Consider the following 18873-nt stretch of genomic DNA (forward strand, 5'->3'; position numbering starts at 1 on the left):
GACTTCCCGTGAGGGCGGATCAGAAATGGAGACTTCAGCTGGGTGTGTTGAGTGTTGTTGTTGATTTGTTGTAGCTGTTGGTGAGGTTATGACTAGTTAAAGAAGAAAGAGGGTGAATTTAGTCTGTAGTGCTGTTGTTTTTGTGAGAGTTTAGGATCAGCTCAGTGCAGAATCTAAACTTCAGCGATAGTTCTGCAGTCTTTATCTTAAAATCTGTTAAATCTGTGTCACCTAATTGACCCGTTCAGTCTTTTAACCCACGATTGAAGCTCGACAGTAGTCCCTCAAAGCCGATCACAGTACCTCACTGTTCCCTGACACAGTCATAAAGTGAGTAAAAACCTGAATAGCTTTATTGACTTCATCCTGACAGCTTGCAGGTCCATATAGAGGCCAGCAGTGTTCCAGCTAGTAAACTGCAGTGCGGGGAACAATAGGACCACAGGAGTGAAACATGGGTGCAAATCCTGGCGGCTGTGTCCAGACTTCAGAGGAGCTCAAACAGCCCCCACTTTGTCCGACTAAGAAACAGAACTATGATCAATAGCTGCTCTGTTGTATGAAGTTGGTCAGTCTGTGGTGCGCTCCCGCCCTCCCTCCCTCTCTTTGCTGTTTCATATTTTTCAGAAGCTCATTATTTCTCTCTGCAGAGGGTGTGAGCGCTAAAGAGGCTCACATGCAATGTGTATCTGACAGCGCTGAAATATTAATGGTCCCCAGTGTAGGAGGTTGGTATAGGGCCTGCATAGTTTCAGTACAAAGGGTGCATTCTCGCCACCAGGCTTTATTAGCTGAGCTGTTAAATGAATGGATGGATACAGCTCGGGCTCTTTCTTGATGCTTCCTTTTGTGTTTCAGCGCTAAACTTCAAACTGCTTTCTCCCTGTGTAACAATTTCCAGAATGTACACAGAGCTGGTCTTCGTTGGAGACACACACACACACACACACACACACACACACACACACACACACCCAAACACAAGCGCACTCTGGCGAAGAAGTTACGCTACAATGTTGAGCTTTCTGTGGGAGGACAAAGAGGAGGGTTCTGCTATCAGTTCAATTTGTGTGGTCTCTCTCATAAAAAACACCCTGTTCTTTGACTCGGAAAAAAGCCTGTCTTTAATTTTTGGGAAACCCATAAAAGTTTGTCGCTCCTTTCATATCGACGGCAGAATTGAAAACAAATGCTACATTCTCCCTCTTCTCCTTTGAACTGGCCAATTATGGAGTTGTGAAAATAAAAATCAGTCTGTAGATCTCCTTACCCCCTCTCTCTTTTTTCTTTCTTTCCTTCTCTTCTCTTCCCCCCCCCCTCTCTCTCTCTCTCTCTCTTTCTTCCTCAGTCACTTTTTTTTCTCCTCCCCCTTGTTTTTGAAGAAACCGAGGGGGATCACTGATGTCAAAGTCAAAACCAAGAGCATTAAGAAAACTGGCGAAATGCAATACAGCTGCAATCCGACATGACGCTAGAAAATAGGGCTGAGGAGCAGAAAGCCTCTCTCCCGTATTCCCAGGGCGCGCAACTGCTCCCGGCCTTGGCTTTGATCTCTTCAAAGCCTCCTGCCTCCTACTAGATGGAGAGTCTTGGCTGCAGCTCGTGAGCGCTGAAGAGAGGCAGGGAGGGAGATGGGAGGGGGGGGTGTTTTTTTGGGGGTGGGGGTGGGGGGGGACGTTGTCTTTTCCTTTCCAAGGCTGAAATCAATCACGGTGCCGAGGCAATTATGTGTAATTCAAGCCCAGCCAGATTAGTGACTCCTGTTACCTGAGCGACCCAAGCTCTGTAATCTGCGAGACACACCGGCCTCACCAGCAAAAAGGAGTAGCCAGGAACAGGCGAGGGCACTTGAGGGAAAGGAGGGGATTGAGGGGGAGAGGGAGAGGTGCTGAAAAGCAGGCTGCCATGCTGCTGTCCAGCAGAGCAGAAAATCAGAGTACAATGGAGTGATTACACTTGCAGATGTAGCCATATTTATGACAAGGCAGATAGAGAGAGCAGAGAGAATGGTGAGTGCTGATTGCCATGGAGCTTGCTAGTTAGCGTGCTAACGAGCCGGCTCTCTTTTGTGTTAAAACATGTGCCTAATGTCACCTCCACTGTGCTCCCAGTCCTCCCCCACCATCCTCCACCCTGTCCCCCCTCCAGTGCCATATCTCTATCCCTCATGCCCTCCACAGCCGACTCTGAAATGCAAGCTCGGCCAAGGCTCCTGCCCCAGGCGCCCAATTTACTATGGCTGGAGAAAAACTCAGTGGCCTCAAGTCACAGAGGAAAACGGGCGAGCTGAATGCTGCTCTCTCCCTGCTGCTACTGCTCGTCTGATCTGTGCGACTGTTTCAGTGTCTTAACACACAGCGGTGTAACAATTTACACCCTTCTGCTTTTTTATACAGCTCACTGAGGAGATTTATCCCAATTATGTTTGCTCCTAGTTTAGGCAAATCTAGAAATGATGTAGGAGTTTGATGCTCTTGACTAATACCACCTAGCGTACGGTTTGAGATTATACATTTGTATGACTGTTTTTTGAACCAATGCTATTCCCTTTTGGGATTTTGTAAAAAAAAAGAATAGGAGGTTGTATAGAGGGCGAAGGTAAAATGCAGATTCACATTATTAGTATTTAATTGGTGATATATGATTGCCAGTTCTTTGATTCTTCCTCTGTGCTTGCTCTGTAAGCGTTGATGTCACAAGGATGAGAACAAGGCTTTGTTTTTTTCCTCAGCAGTCACTTGATGCAGGATGATGAAACCCACAAAGATATCTAGCAAGAACGTGTTTGTTCATCTGATGAGCTCGCCTTGTGCTTCATGTTTCTTTTGATCATAGGACCGCTCAGTTGGTGATGGAAGGCACTTATTTTCCTCGTGGGATGTACACATTGAATAAATTACATACCATCTTGTTATTATACATCATAGTTGATCAGGATAGTTTTTAACAAGGCAAGCTTATGAGGAAGTGAAGCTGATTCTAAATATATAAAGGTCACGCTGAATGGATTATGTGGCATCAATGGAGCCACCGTCCAGCTCAGCAGGGACCCTTAAATCCACTAGCAGCCATAACCCCTCGGCTCTGGGGCCAGGTGACGCTTTTCATGTCCTCCAATGGAGAGACATCACAGAGGCCTCCTCCACTTTGAGCTGCCCGTCATCAAACAATGCATCAAAACATCAAATCAATCCACCCCCACTGTAGTCCTGTCTTTTGAGATGAAAGATGGGGGAAGTGTGAGTGCTCATCGTGGCCCGCACCTTAAATCCACATTTGCATTTCTTCCTTTGCAGACAGTGACACTACTTCCATTTCCATAAGCACATGACGTAAAAGTTGCCTTTTTATACAACTAACCTTACCTAACCTTTTTTTTTTTTAGATTGTCACTATTGTATTACTATAATACACCTACACAGGTATGGAGACACGTATAAATGGTGGATGTTGTTACCAAACTCTTCTTCCTGATTGAAAAGATACAGAAACATTGTTGTATATTCCTTGAACTGTACATTAAGTTATCATAACATGATGCCGAAAGAGAAATAAACTTTTAATCCATGTTTGACATTTCATGTTTTGAAACTGTTAGCGCTGAACGGTTGAAGACTTTAGCCTGGGCATTACATAGATGAAGTATACCATACTTCATGATCACTGACTTTGGTTCTTTACGATTTAAACCCAAAGTTAATGGCTGAAAGGTGTACATTAATGTCTGCCACATGCTGCAGCCTGCTTTGTTTCTATAAAGTATTTGATCACAATGTGATAGAATGCTAGTGTTTGGTTTTTACTATTATATCTTGACTACTAATTCTAGCAGAGACACATGCATTGCTTAATTTACCTGAACAACAGCCAAAAGCCTGAAGATATTTTTAATTCCCTCCAAAAAAGTTCTTGATTGGCAAGTTTTATTGTGCAAATAGCTGAAATTGATTATACAAGTAGTTCCTAATTAATTTGATTGGCTTATTGTTTCAACTTCAGTGAGTATCAGAAGCAGAATGATCTTTTTTCAAACCAGTTAGATAATTTGTAGCACATGTTACTGCTCATTAAAGTTACCGTTGATTTCTTAATAGCCCAGTGAGATTATATTAAAACATGAGCAGTCTGCCATGAATAAATCCAGCTTAAGGCTGTATTACAACCACAGTGTGTCCATTGTACGGCTTATCATTCAGAGTTGTGGCATCAGGTGCATGAGTGTGCCCTACAATGTCGCTATATCCATATGCCCTGAGCCTAAGGACTCCCTTTTGTGCTCCTGAAATTCACCATTACCATTTCTTTAGAGGTATCAAGGGATAAGCAGACGTTGTCCGTCGCCGTGTTGTACATGGTCATTGTTTTGTTTGTGTTGAAACCTACGAAACCCTGCCACAGAGCTAATTGATAAGGCAGAGTTTTCATGTGACTGTTCAGATCCTTGGAGAGGTTCTTCAAGTGTTCCCTGAGTCTGCAGGGATGAAGAAAAGCCATTTGTTCAGAGGGGATCAGATTTGAATGGCTTTGTGCTTTCCATTCAGATCTTAACAGGGGCGTGTGCGCCCGGCTAGAAAGGACCCCCTAAAATGTGTGGTTTGATTAATGACTAATTCCAGGCTGAAAGGCAGTTGTTGGTAGTCTTTACCAGTTAATCCCTTAAAAGGTGGACTCACACCCCAACAGTGGGCTGCTGGTATTGTTGCACAGTCCATAAATGTGAATGAGCTGAAAGGTCTGCAGTGTGATCCACAACCATGAATGCTTTTAGCACTCTGGCATGGTCCTCATTAAAACCAGAGCAAAAACACACACATCACTTTCAATCTAACAATAGCTCTGTTGATGTATTATAAAAGATAACTGTGGGAGTAAAAGGAGACTGAACGTTTATCTTCAAGTGCATCAGGCTCATTGAGAAGATAGGAGTGTTAGTCATGTGACATTGGGGTTAAAAGTTCAGATCAAAGCCAGGACACAGGTGTCATGACATCTCAGGCAACAGGGCTTCTTGTGCTGAGCAGTATTAAAAATATTACATAACCCTCATACCTAACCCCATGACAACAAATTACCTCTGTTAACAAATACCAGTAATTTTCCATGAGTTTCATTTTCTGTCCCATGAAGTCGTCAATCGCACAGGCTCACTAACGCGTCAGTATTTTTATTCTTTCTATTCTTACACACTCTGTCGGTGGGTGTGCATCTGTCTGAGTGAAATACAGAAGGAAAACTAGGTCAATACTCTCTACAGCTCAGGCACAAGCCGCTCTCATTCAAATCACCTCCCCATCCACATTTTCCAAGTGTGCGCCATTGAAAACCTTCCCCTCAAACGCTGCAGCCTGTTCGCTGTCTGTCTTCGACCAAATTTCCCTTGCTAGCTTGCAGTGCTAACATTTACCTCTTCTTCCCTGTGGATGTAATGTGCGATGTTGCTACAGAACTAGCTTGGAATTAGGGAAGAGAGTACTGTCTCCAGCTCTCGTCTCCACAGGTAGAGACACACAAAGACCCCCACCAGACTCTATTTTCCCCCCTCAACGCTGAGCTCCCAAATCCAAACTGACAGCCATTCATGCCCAGAATACCTGGGCGAAAGCTGAGGGGGGGCAACACTATCTAGGTGTAGCAGGCAAATCCCCTCTTGTTCGACGGCTCTGAAGCTCCTGCATGCGGCAACTCATCAGCACTTTTTCCTCCATTCTGTACTGCATTTTATTTCCCTCTTTCTCCATGTCTGTCTCTGGTATTGTGCAGTGGCTAAGATTTTCGCATGCTCGCCACACAGAGTTAGCTTGTGCTGCGTTTTTATTTGTGTACATCTCTCAGGGCCTTCGAGTGTTGTTGTTTGAATGTGGATGTTGGCACCACGGTGCAGCCTGGCATGAATGTATCTACTCAGCAGACCAGAGCTGGCTTCTAATGATAAATCATGCAGTGTGTTAATGCAGCAGCAGCAGCAGCGTGGCTATAAATAGTTGCTGGAAGAGAGGGATGCCGATTGATTCAGGAAGAAAAATAAAGTGTGACCCAACATTTTCTGCCTGTGGTCAGCTGTGAATGCCCAGTTCAAACTTAGAACCCCAAGATAAACACTCTCTTTGGAATGAAACACACAGCTGATCGGGTAAAAAAGGAACAACGCAGTTAAAGATATCAAAACTGCCATTTGAAAACAGTTAGACACATTGAAAATAGAAATGTTCAGATACTGACTTTTTCCCTTCCAAATATCTGACACTTGGACATCTAGTTTCTAGATGTAACAGGTAACTGTGTCTCTTTATTGTGAAGTGATGTGATGGTTTTCCTTTCACATCTCTCGTTAAATCTATTAAAAGTAGTGGTTCTACAGAGAGCAGCCATGTTCTTAGTAGAGGCTTAAATGTTGCTACCTATTGGGTGCTCAAGTGTGTGCGGTCTGCCTTTTGTGTATGTGTTTGCGTGTGCGCTCGCAGGCCTGCTGACAGTGGCACTTCAGCAGAATGTTTGCCCTTTCCTCGGTCCTTTGATGTGACCAGGTCCTGCTGTGATAATGAGCACTGTGCCCCGCCGCAAGGTGAACATCCTGCAGTTTGCCCAGGGCTCTGCCAGAGCAGCTGCCCAACCCCCACCACACCTACACACCCACACACACACACACACACACACACACACACACACACACACACACACACACACACACACACACACTCACAGGAGTGGAAGAGCAGACCTCCACTCACAGCTGATCAACTTCCACACAGTGCTTGGATAGTGTGAATGTGACAGAGATCCGTCATGTGGCACAGAAACGTTTCAGGCTCAAGAACTGCACCTGTACTTATTAGCATAGTGCACACAGCCTAAGGGCTAAGCAATATGGCTGAATGCAGTGACCAAAAGCACTATTATGGAGATACAAAACCTCAAATACTCTTTTTAAGCCTGTTGATATTCTACATTTTTCTCTTATCAATAATTTACATTAAAAAAACCCAACTAATAATATGGTAAAAACTATCATATCAAACTGGTGAAGAAGGCCAGCTCAGTCCTGGGCCCTGTGGAGGTGGTGGCTGACAGGAGAATTATGGCCAAACTGTCGTCTCTGATGGACATTTCTTTTCTATATATATTCTTGTTGGAATTCTTGCACTGTACACCTTCTTCTTTGCTGCTGTGAATTTCCTCAATGTGGGATGAATAAATCTTATCTTATTTTATTTGTAAGCTAAAAAGTATTTGATTGAGCAGCCAAAGCCTGACTTATCTTGTTTTTTTTTGTAGCAGACTAAAAACCATTAAGAACACAGCAGTGAGCCAAACCAGCAAGACAAACTGCTGCCATTGATGAATCTTGAGTGTCCATTGGTGATCAGGAATTTTGAAGTGAAAATAAGTAGTCATGAGCGGATTTTAAAGGTTTATAAAGATAGTAGGAACCAATGAGACACAAACATAGACTGTATTTTTATAATACATGGATGTAGGCTGTGACATCACCCATTTGTTTCTAAAGCAGAATTTTGAAGCCTATTGTTAATGGTTGCCATATTGGAATTGCTGACTCAACCTAACTTTGGTCAAGGAGAGGGGCTTTGAGCCTCCTCGCTTACAGCTAAAGTGTGCCCGCCTGTCAGTCAAGTTAGCTGTGCCTCCAAATTCTGCAAAACTTCTGAACTGTTGTGTATGTGGTTTCTGGTCCAGAAGCCAGCTTCAAGCGTACACAAACAAGCACAGAATGTGCCGGCGTAAGTACTACGGTGTAGCTAAAGCATAGAGTCAACACAGTATATAAACCAGGCTTAACATTTTTACATTTTTATTTCACCAAACCAGTCTTGTAACACTGCCAAAGCCCAATCCCTGTTGGAGTTAGTGGTTAGTTCATGTCTGTTCAATGTGGTCAACATCTCTTTCACTCAGCTCTCATCTATTTCAAAATCCCTCGCTAGATTCTGCTGTTTATGCGTCCTCGTCTTATTTTCTCTGCTGGTGACTGGTCAGTCATTAAATGTGACCCTAACTTTTGTGCCCTCCAATATGTATTGAATATTAAGTAATATAAAAAATATCATCCATGGTGTTTGCCTAGGCTTGCTTTATTGTCAACAAGAAGAGGTGAAATAATAAAGACTCCTTTCCGCTGATTGATTTGATATGTGTGTGATCAGGTTAGCCCTAGGTTTACACTTGCTGTTCAGAATTAATAACCATTTTCAAGGGGTTTCCACCAATCACAATCAAGTCTTTAACACGGCTGGATGAATATTATCAATTCTGGGTAATAAACAAATGATATTTTGTGAAATTTCTTTCATATCCATGAGTTGATTTGACTAAGATTCAATATAAAACGTTCTTGAACTCCTGCCCAACCCTGAACATAAGCTAGTGATTCTTTTCCCCTTGACTTTGTACATGACTTCTTTAAGAAAGACATGCTGATGTCATATGACTTCCTAGTCAGCTCACTAACTAAACAGGGGAAAAATACAGCAGCTGGATAATTTTAATGTACTGTTGCTCTTCCTTATTTTTTTTTAAAAAGCTGCGCGCCATAAAAAAAAAATTAAGAGTTGAATACTATAAAAAGCGGATAAAGTCTTTTCATCTGGGGCAGGCATATTTCACACAAATTATCTTTAGAATGTCACTGTGAGAGCTAGCGTGATTGGTTTGCTCGCAGCACATGCTCTTCATGCCAACTGAAGGATGATGGGTAATCCACCTCGACCTATTCAGTTGTGCTTGGTGGCGGCGGTGGGGGGAAAAGACAGTCAGCTGTTAATAGCTCCTTTGTGCTCATATGTAGCATGTATGTGTTAAATTCATTAAAACGGGTGGTTTCTGCAGTCTCTGATCTTTCAGCGTGTAGCATGACCATATTTACAGCATGTCTATGAGCTTTAATAGTGTCTTTTTTCCTCTGTGGATTCCATGTTTTTACAGTGGCATGTGTCGGTCATGCTTGTTAATGTGAAGTGTCTGTGCGGGTGAAACGGTGGTGTTTAGTGGACAGCATGACCAGTTTCCTTGCATGATAAAAATGTCCTGCAAGTTAGCCACTAAAACCATAACATTGCATCTGTGGAACAGGACTCTCTGTGCGATCCAAGTCATTTAACAATCTAGGATTTTGCTTCAGGTTTGGATGTCATTTGTACATCTGTGTTTTCTATTTGTACCAGCTGGCCTTGGCCTTCAGTGTCATAATTCTCTTCAACTTTTTTGACTGCAACTTACAAACAGGGTTTATGATTGAAATGAAAAGAGACTGTAGAAGAGGAGATTTGAAGAAGGGGGAGTTTTACAGATGTAAATTTGTCTCCAGGGCAGGCTTTTCCTGTTACTCGTAGCCTCCTCCACTCCTGTCCCTGTGGTTGGTTTCGCTTGTTCGTCTCATTACCTCGGGCGCGTGGCGCTCCTTCGCTTGCTGGCAGCCTGGCAGCATGGCTTTCTTCTCCATTAATTGGGTTTCGTTACATTAAGCCCTCTGGCCAAGGGGCCATCCTGCCAATAAAACATTCCATTTTTAGCAAGCTGGTGGGGTTGAACCCGCTCTATGAATGGTAATTGGTTATTTATTTAAGCTTCCTCAGGTTGGTCCCCACTGGTTTTGGTAAAGAGGGTGGGAAGGAGGGAGGTACAGTCCCTTTTCTTTTTTGCATTGTAAAGTGTATGTGGGAGAATGTTTCCCGACTCAAGCAGCTTGCACACAAGCGAGTGGGTACCTGGTGGTCCGTAGGAATGAAGCACTGGACACCCATGTTATGTGAAACATATTGTGGACTTGATGGTCTTCCATCTGTGATTTGGTCTTCTTATGATCATTTTATGTCTAAGTAGCAGAAGATGGTTGTAGGGGCCATAATGTTGATTTTCTATCTTATTCGTTAACCATGATTATTTCCTTTTTTTTTATTGCTTACTTCATTTCCGGTTTGGGGTTCATGGGTGTGGTTTACCTTTTATCTACCTGTTCAGTTGGGGGTGGGGCACACACATAGAGGGTGAGTGGGGTTGAGTATTTTTTGTTGACCGCCATCGCCACCGCCACCGTCATCGTCATTTTCATTGTTTGTTTCGAACCTTTTTGATATTGATATATTTTGAGTGTTTGATAATAAATAGTAAACATACTTTGAACTTTGATTTTGATTTAATGGCAAGACGCGTCGCAAGCACAACCCCGTTTAGTCTCTGCGGCACCTTACAAACTGAGCCGCTACAATGGTATTGAAATAATCAGTAGAGGGCGTCTGCTTCAGTTGCTGCTGTTGACTTCCTCATAAAGGAACATGTTTCCTCAAGTAGTTGGAATCTTCTACAGAAGAGTATTGGGCAAGGGATTACAAAAAAATCAGGACAACTTATTTTCATTTTGCACTATGAGGAAAAAAAAGTCTATATAGAGGATAAAGTTAAATATTGAGGAAAAGTTGAAAAACAATTTTGTGATTAAAGTCGATGGCTGCAAGGCTGTGACTTCACACTTCAGCATTAACACTTCTGTTTACTGGGAAACAAAAAGCCAATTCATTATCAAAATACATGCTAAGCATGCAGAATTGCAACATGTCATCAGCTAATCAGCGCTGTCTGTCATCCAACGATATTAACATTTAGCTTCACTGATACCATCTGGGCTAACGCCAATCTTTCACAAGCACCTTGAAGAGAAGTTGCCATTATTTACTTTTCCTGATCTTAAAATTGAGCACATTTTCGTAGAATTAGCAGCTGGCTGAGATATGTACAGCGCCTCCTATGTTTGATAACTGTATGCAGTGAATCGCATCAGAGGGAGAAGAACCTTAGTGTTGCATATTACTGCTGCCATTTTTAACATTATGTTTGGATTAATATTTAATTACAATTGTTTAAAAATTCCAGTGTATGATACATCGGTAACTAGCATATGTTTACTAATAGCTTCATATTAACGTCAGGGAACTTGAAATTTTGTTTTCATTGGTTGAAGAATTTAACTGAAATGATCAACTTAAGCCTTCTCTTCTTCTCTTTCTCATCAGATGGATGTTGAAAAAAATACCGACCAAAATGACCGTCTTTTAAGATTCTGTTCTGTCATAACAGCGATGAGCACAGTACTTTACAGCTTATTGAAAATACGAAGCAAGGTCGCAACTTTAAACTGAATACACTTTCCTGCAGGAGTGTGATGTGAAGTTGTATTTCGACTTCTTTCTTGATATTTCAATTTTTATCTTAATATTTCAATGAAAAATCATCCTGCTCTCTCTTTTTTTTCTTATCCCTGACTCAAATACCCTTCTGTAATCATCCTATGTTGCATGTTAATGACAAATACTTGGCGATACAGTTTAGAACAAGAACAAGTTCCAGCCCCATGTTTCTGTTCTGTTTTGTGTTAAAATCCTGAGCCTTACTTTTTGGGTACATCCTCTCCCTCCAGAGTGCAGTGACTTTGGCGAGGCTGGATTTTGGGGTGAGGAGGGCTTCTTAGTGAAAAGATTTAGCAGCATGGGAATCCATCGCTACCACTCGAGCTGCCATCTCTCCAGCTGTTTGTGAAACACCTCACATGGTTTCCACACACTTGATTGTAGCTGTAGGCGCGAAGAGTCCTCATTGCATATAAATTACAGAAGTGGGAAGTGATTATTATAAAATTCCCGCTTTCCCTTTTTTCCACTCCACTCTGCAGAAGTGGTATAATTGAGTGGAGTACAAAAGCCGTGCTGCGAGGGGAGAGGGGGAGAGTGATGCTTAAAAGGCAATATTGCCAGAATAGTTATTACATATACGCGTGCAAAACACACAAGCACATGCTCAGGAACATCAGCTGGATGATGGTAGAGTCAGAATACACACTCAGAGACACCAGCATGCCGTCACAAAAATCCTCCCGAACAAAAAAAGGAAACAAAAACGAAACAACCCAACCCCCAATTTTAAACGGCACGCCAAGTCACTGGCTCCCCGTGCTGAAACACACTGGAATGTCTCCTCCATGAGGGCTTCCTGCCAGCTCCAGTTCCGCACAATGAATTTCTCTTAAAACCACATCTGAGGGGTTCTTTAGAAGGGCCGGCCAAGCTGGATATGAAATTCCAAATGGAACGTTTTCTTTTCAATCCTCGCCGCCTCTCCTCTTTCGCTCTCCCTGAAAAATATGAATAGAAAGATCCTAAGCCTATTATTTCTCCTGTACAATACGAAGGGGGACCTCCAATATGGCCGCCCTCCGTCACAACTCCGCTGCTGCATCTGCATCTGCTAACAGCTCTTGCAGTCAGTAAAGGGATGAGAGGGGATCAAATTGCTTCAATGTGGCGTGACCCTGACGATTGTGGTCACTTGAGTGTCCCCAACTACTTCCTGCAGGAAATGAGTGAAAGTGTTTTGTGTTTGTGTATGTGTGTAGACATGCCAAGAGCTGCAAAGTGTTTGCAACAAGTCTCCACCTCACAGAATTATAATGGTGGCTCCATAATGGCTGTTGCCACTTAATAACTGCGTGAAACAGTTGACACATGATGTGACGAGACTCAGAGTTCTCATCACACAGTATGGAAGTTTAGATAGACTCCTCACTGACAACTCATTGTTTTCTTCTTGATGTAAAAATGGTTAGATATGGTATGCAGTTTATGTAGATGGCCATAAACTCTGTATTGGTCACAGGGGTCTGCTGCTTTTTTCTGGTGGATTTCACCACAATAGAGGCAGTTTATTAAGAAGTTGAGAAGAAATTGGATTTGACAGCTGTAACCAGGAAACGCACAAAAATGGCTTCACCTCTAGGGTAGAAGCTTCCTGCTTCCATTGGTGCTGAGGGACCAGTAAGTTATTTTTTGCAGTCTTGTGCTTTATGTGGATCAGAAACAAACAGAGGACACTGACTTTTGTCTTTACTGATCTATTTATCTCTGATACAAGTTGGACACGTCTTGAAGCTAAATGATAATCCCTCAGATTCTTATCTCTTTCCCACAAGATAACAAATGGGAGTGGAGAGGCGTAAAATAATATGGGCGAGAATGCTATCATTTAGCCCCTGGTGTAGGCATGTCCCAGCCGCCCCAGCCTTCCTTTAGGGTTTGTAGCCCTTACTTATAATCCCAATAATGAGATGAGATCTGACCCTCCCACTCTTGCAGATTATCCCATCACCTTTGACTCGTGTTGACCGGGGTCATAGAACCACACTCACCTGGTCTGATTCGAAAAGCCTCATGGCGTAATTAGTATTCAGGCGGGATTTTTGTTGTTTTGACTGAAGCAGGAAGCATGTTGAAACTCACGTGGTTAAAAGTGGACTGTGCTGCTTGATGAGGCTCATATCAAGAGCAGGACTGAGAAAGAAAATGGTTCGAGGAGATGAGATTCCCAGACCGATAAGGCGTCTGATGTGGATGACGTGTCATGTGGTTGGGGAGACCTCTTTTATTTCCACATGCACACACAACCACACATACTGGCCTTTTGTGTTCCCAGTTTGGACCTTCCCAGAAGGTGGGGAGGGGGGGTGGTATTAAGTTGAGAGTGGTGCCAGTCTGCGAAAGGTTCGGGGGTAACTCAGACATTCCAGCCACTCTTGTGGTCCAGTGTGTGGTCCAGTGTGTGTGTGTGTGTGTGTGTGTGTGTGTGTGTGTGTGTGTGTGGGGGGGGGGGTGGGGGGGGGGTGGGGGGGGGGGGGGGGGGTCGGAGTGGGCGAGGAGGGGCACCAATCACCACTTAGCACTGCAGGAATGTCACCTTGGACATGTCACGAAAGTGAAAGCTTACACAGGAGCATCTCTTGATTTCATCGTCTCTCTGAACCTTTATCCTCATTCTTAATTTAGATGATTCTCTTTGCAACATTTTAAATCAGGTGACTTTTCCCACCAGAGCCTCTGATTACATTTTCATGAAACCCTTTGATTCCAACTTGTGGGAGGGCTTTGGTGCAAGCATGTCTCACCCAATGGTAAACCGATGTCTTCTCTGATTAGCCTGATATCCTGTGGAGGTGATATTTTGACTCCGGCTCAGCTCTGGGCTCAGATTGTGAACAGTAGATTTAGCATGGCTAAGCATTACCATATGTTCAGTGCTGCTGAAGCATGTAAGCGCTGTCGGCTGGGGGCTGGGGTTGGAGTTGGTACCGGGGCTCTTTGGGCCTGGCTCGCTCTATTTTGGTTGTCAGGAGGAGGCAGGTCTCTCTGAGTCAACCGGGGATGGGAGGCCACTGTTGACGTGATTACCCCTGCATTAAGTACCGCTGCAGACATCTGTCTCACTCACGCTCTCTTTCCCTCCATAGCATACCCCCCTTCTCCTCCCCCTCCTCCTTCTCCTCCTCCTCCATCCCTCATCTCTCCTTCCCCCGGCTCTTGCTCTGTAATGAACTCCCCTTATTCACCAGCTAATGACTGCCTTTGATCTCCCGCCTAAGACCTCTGCTCTAACTCTACCCTGTGAATCTTTCTTTTCTCTCCCCTCTGTTCACTCTATCTCTCGCTCACTCCTCTTCGATCCAGCTCTGGTTGCATCTCTCTCACTCTCTGTCTCTCTCTTTTGCTGTCTCAAGCATGCCCATGCACCTCTTTGACTTGTTTTCATACTTTTTTGGGGAGTAGGGTTTTTAGTCCTGCTGACCTAGGCTAAACAAAGTTTTGAGGTGCTGCGCTCTGGCTGCTAAAAAGAGAAGAAAGTCAAGTTGATAACTTTCTTTTCACAAACTTACCATTAAGCTTCACCTCACATCTGCAAAGTAAGCAGACCACCCGCACTATATGTTGCCGTACCAGTCCCCAGATCATGTGGCAGGGAGCAGGAACATAACGCCTATGGAGTAATGCATTTAAAGTCTATGTGTAATATCAACAATCTTTGATATTTCTTAATCTTCTTGTTTTATTCCTCCACAGTCCAACAAAGTCCCAGTGGTGCAGCCGTCCCATGCAGTCCACCCTCTCACCCCGCTGATCACGTACAGCGATGAGCACTTCGCCCCAGGGTCCCATTCTGGTCATCACCCCCAGGATGGCAGCAACAAACAAGGTAGAAACAATGCAACTAGATCACAGCGTGACACTGGACCCTGCAGCAGAATTATGAGTATGTTAGAATAAGTATTCAGGAGGTTTTTTTTCATCCTTGTGCACCATAAGCTCAAAGTTGTGGCAACATTCTCCAACTGGATGAGAACACCTCACTTTAATATCTAATTTCAGCTGCTTCAGTAAAAAGTAAAGGAACTGCTTATTGATCAAGACAATAATGCTAAAGAAATAGGTGATATTCAGATGAAAGAGGACAGATATTTAAAGAAACAAATGAAGGTGTGGTTCTGTGTTCTCATCAGTATTTCTTCTTGTGTATGTGAATTTGTGTGATCATGGTCTACTTTGTATGTGTGATGAAAATGTATGTTTTCTGTGTCTGTGTGTACCTTTTTAGTGTTGTACTGTACGTGTACCAGAGTGTGTTATTAATCGTGTGTGTGTGTGTTTCTTAACTTTTTCTGTCTTGAGATTGACTGAAACTTCAGCTTGAGGCAAATACTGATACAAATTAAATACCAATGCTCTTTCTTCAAAATTTTAAATACCGTAAACTATGTAGTAGAAGACACCTTTTATTTTTTAAGTTAGGTTTTTGGGCAGTTTGCCTTTATTGATAGGAAGGCTGGAGAGAGATGGGAAATGTTTGGAGTAGAGAGTGGGAGAAGACATGCAGCAAATGGTAAAGACTGGGAGTTAAACCTGCGACCACTGCAAGGAGCACTACAGCCTCTGTACATGGGGCGCTAAGCCAACAGCACCCCAGAAGACACTTTTTTTATACTTTTTTTTTCCTCTAAAAAGTTTGCTGCATCCCATACCCTGTTCGATAAATATATCAGTATAAATTAAATGCAGGAAGAAATGTTTTATTGTGTTACGCTATTTTGCCCAGATGATGGCGCTTGAAGAAACAAGCAACCGCTTCAATGATTTGTACAGAGTGAGGTGGACCAGTGTTGCAACATCACTTGTACATGCTTCTCTCCCTTGTTAGGTTTTTATCATGCATATAAAGAAAACAACGATATAATTCACAATTGCACAGAAACTGCACATAGCTGAATATGATGGAAGTCTTCCCGCAGGAACACAGTGTGTGATCCGTCTTAAAATATAGCAAAAATTCTGAACAAAGAGCTCATTCTATATTAAACTGAACTAAAACCAGAGTTTATTTTTAAATCCCTACCTGCCAGAACTGTCAGGAATCCATCAAGACAACAAAAAAAACAAAAGGTGTCACAGCAAAGTCATCCTGTTCTCTCTGCTCCTCTCATGAACTCATTTGAAGCAGCCTGTGGGACGGCGCGCTGAGCTCCTCTGCCCTCTCTCCCTCTGCACTCCCTGCCTCTCAGTAACAACATCACAGCTCTGCTCTGACAGCTGCAGACGAGCTGCTCAGCAGTGAGGACGAGCCTCCTCAGCCTCCTCAGCCCCACGCAGCTGGAGACTTTGGCAGCTTCTCACTAATGCTGAAAAGGACGTGGGCCCTTCGCAGTTTTGTCCCGCACCTTTTCTTCTTCTTCTCTTTCTTCTTCTTCTGGCTTTCTTCTCCCGCGGCTGCCAGTTGAAAAGGGGGAGAGGGATCAGACAGGATGTAGGCGATGAAGAAGTTGAGGATGAGGCTGGGAGGTTCTGAGGAACCGGCTATAAATAACAATGTAGAGCAGAGTACACAGAGTAGTGAGATGAAGGGAATGAGAGACGTTTAAAGAATCTGTGCTCCACATATGTCAGAGGAATCATACATCAGACACAGTTTGTTGAATATTTCTCCAATGGAAGCAGGAAAGAATTTGTGTTGACACGGAATTGAGCAATAAAACACAGTGTGCACATGCACGCAGTAGATTTCAGAAAGTTGTCATGTAAAACAATTTATGAGGTAGTGCGTTCTGTTTTTCTGTGCTGGTCCACTGAGTTGCTAAAAAGCACTGAAGAGCAGAGGAGACCCTTGAGGGTTTTTATACTATATTTGATCTTTTTTGCCCACAGCTTAACAGAAATCTAAGTCCAAGAGATCCAGTTGCAGAATTAGCTGCAAATGATTTCCTAAGGCCTATTCATGTGTGTATACCAGCAGAGAGGCTTTAAACCTCTCTTATTCTCTCTCTCTCTCTCTCCCTCGCTGTCTCTCTAATATCGACCAATTGCTGATCTGCCTTCCTTAGTGGGCTCAGACTTTGATCTGCTCGTTAATTATGAAAAACAATCATGGATTTTCTCATTATGAGCCCTAATATGCACAGGGCCGCAATGCAGGATGGAAGGTCGGCAGAGATAGGGAGGGGGGGCTCTGAACATTTTGCATCTAACCCTTGTAAGTGTTTTGTGTCGAAAAAAAGATTGAAATATAACACAGTCGCACTAATTTGGATGTAAATCATTTCCCTGTGTAACAATGAGAATCATGTCAGCGTTACGTATTTTGAGAGGAAATGCGAGTGTGAAGCGTTTCTGTGTGTCAGCAGGAAAGTGTGAACAGCACAGTGGGTAATTAGGCACCTTAAGGGGTGTGAGTGACAAGGTTAACACGCCGGGGCTCTCTCCTCCTCCCTCGCTGCATCACCCCCTTGTCTCCTTCCCTTCTGCCCTCAGGAGGGCCCTCAGGAGTGTTACGTGGTGGATTAGTGGGCAGGGGGTAGTGCTATGCACGCAATGAATCCAGCATTGCAACATTGGCTTTGGAGATATAAGCCCCCTGCTCGCCCTGCTTCTCTGAGGAGGGAGGCCCCTTCAGACCACAGCCTGCAGAGAGAGAGAGGAAGAGAAAAGATAGAGGCCGGGAGAAAAGGCTGGCTCCAGCAGGGATTAGGAGATGGTGCTAATCTGGAAGCATTTGCCCTCTTTTCTTTCTGTATGTGTGTATGTGTTTAAGCACACATGAACTTCTCTGTGTACGAACAGTGTTTCTAGATATCTGCAGACTTTCAATCATATCATAACTTTCTCTTTAATAAAAAACAAGAGGACATTGGTCATCACAGATTTTCCTAAATTGTAGTCCCCTTACATCCCCATCCTTGGCTAAATCTTCCTGTACAAAGTGCCCCCCTTGCCCTTGAAAGCCAGCAGGAGCAGGCGTAGCTGGAGATGGGGGAGCTTAGTCCTGAAGATCCACAGACAGTTAGTCCAAGTCAATCCGATGTCTACAGGGAGAGCTGCAGCCTCTGCCACAAAGAGGAAACCTCAATTAACCAGCTTAAAGATGCTGAAACACAACGGAAGGACTCTGCTAAGTTGGGGGAAATATGATCCCTTTAATACCGGTTGATAATGTGAGGTCGAGAGGCCTGACATGTGAACCGTCTTTGACTTGTAGCGGCACAGGATGAATCAAAAAAGTCTTAAGTCAAGGTGCACTTGCTCACTATTTGAACTATGTTTTTAACTTCATATCATATCTTATAGTTATCCTTAGTAGATCGTTTCCTCAGATGTGAAGCCTAACCAAGTATAGTTCCAAACACCTTGTCCTGAAACAAGTGAAATAGTAACTGGCAAACTTAGGACTAAATCAGAAAATATCAAATTATTGGACAGTTGTGAAAAGACTTGACAAAGTATGAGACTGTAACTTTTGGAAGCTCGGACTGTACGGGTGCTATTGATTGTAATGTATATATCTTTATATAACATTTCTTTTATATAACATATTTTCTTTTAATCTGTGGTGTGTTTTTTTAATGTGTAGGATGCTCCATATACTGCTAGAGTAGCTGTACATTTGACAAGAATTTGGGCACTTGCAAACTTTTGAAAACCATCCTGCATGCTCCTGTCAGTTTGTGCTTTAATCCACAGGGTGCAGATATGGTTGAAAAGTGGTATGGATATCAAACATCAA

General features: G+C 43.4%; 1 protein-coding gene across 6 annotated transcripts in view; it reads left to right on the plus strand.

Annotated features, from left to right (window-relative positions):
• lef1 (lymphoid enhancer-binding factor 1) overlaps positions 1–18873 on the plus strand; it is a 44712-nt gene that overhangs the window by 10123 nt on the left and 15716 nt on the right. For all 6 annotated transcript variants that reach the window (XR_004631968.1, XM_034688802.1, XM_034688800.1 and 3 more), the window contains exon 4: positions 14889–15021. Coding sequence is in view for 5 of the 6 variants with exons in the window: in XM_034688802.1 (XP_034544693.1) it covers positions 14889–15021 (133 nt within the window). In the remaining variant the exon portion in view is untranslated. The remainder of the gene's footprint in view (positions 1–14888; positions 15022–18873) is intronic.

The sequence above is a fragment of the Notolabrus celidotus genome, chromosome 7 (assembly GCF_009762535.1).
Source record: "Notolabrus celidotus isolate fNotCel1 chromosome 7, fNotCel1.pri, whole genome shotgun sequence".
Lineage (NCBI taxonomy): Eukaryota > Metazoa > Chordata > Actinopteri > Labriformes > Labridae > Notolabrus > Notolabrus celidotus.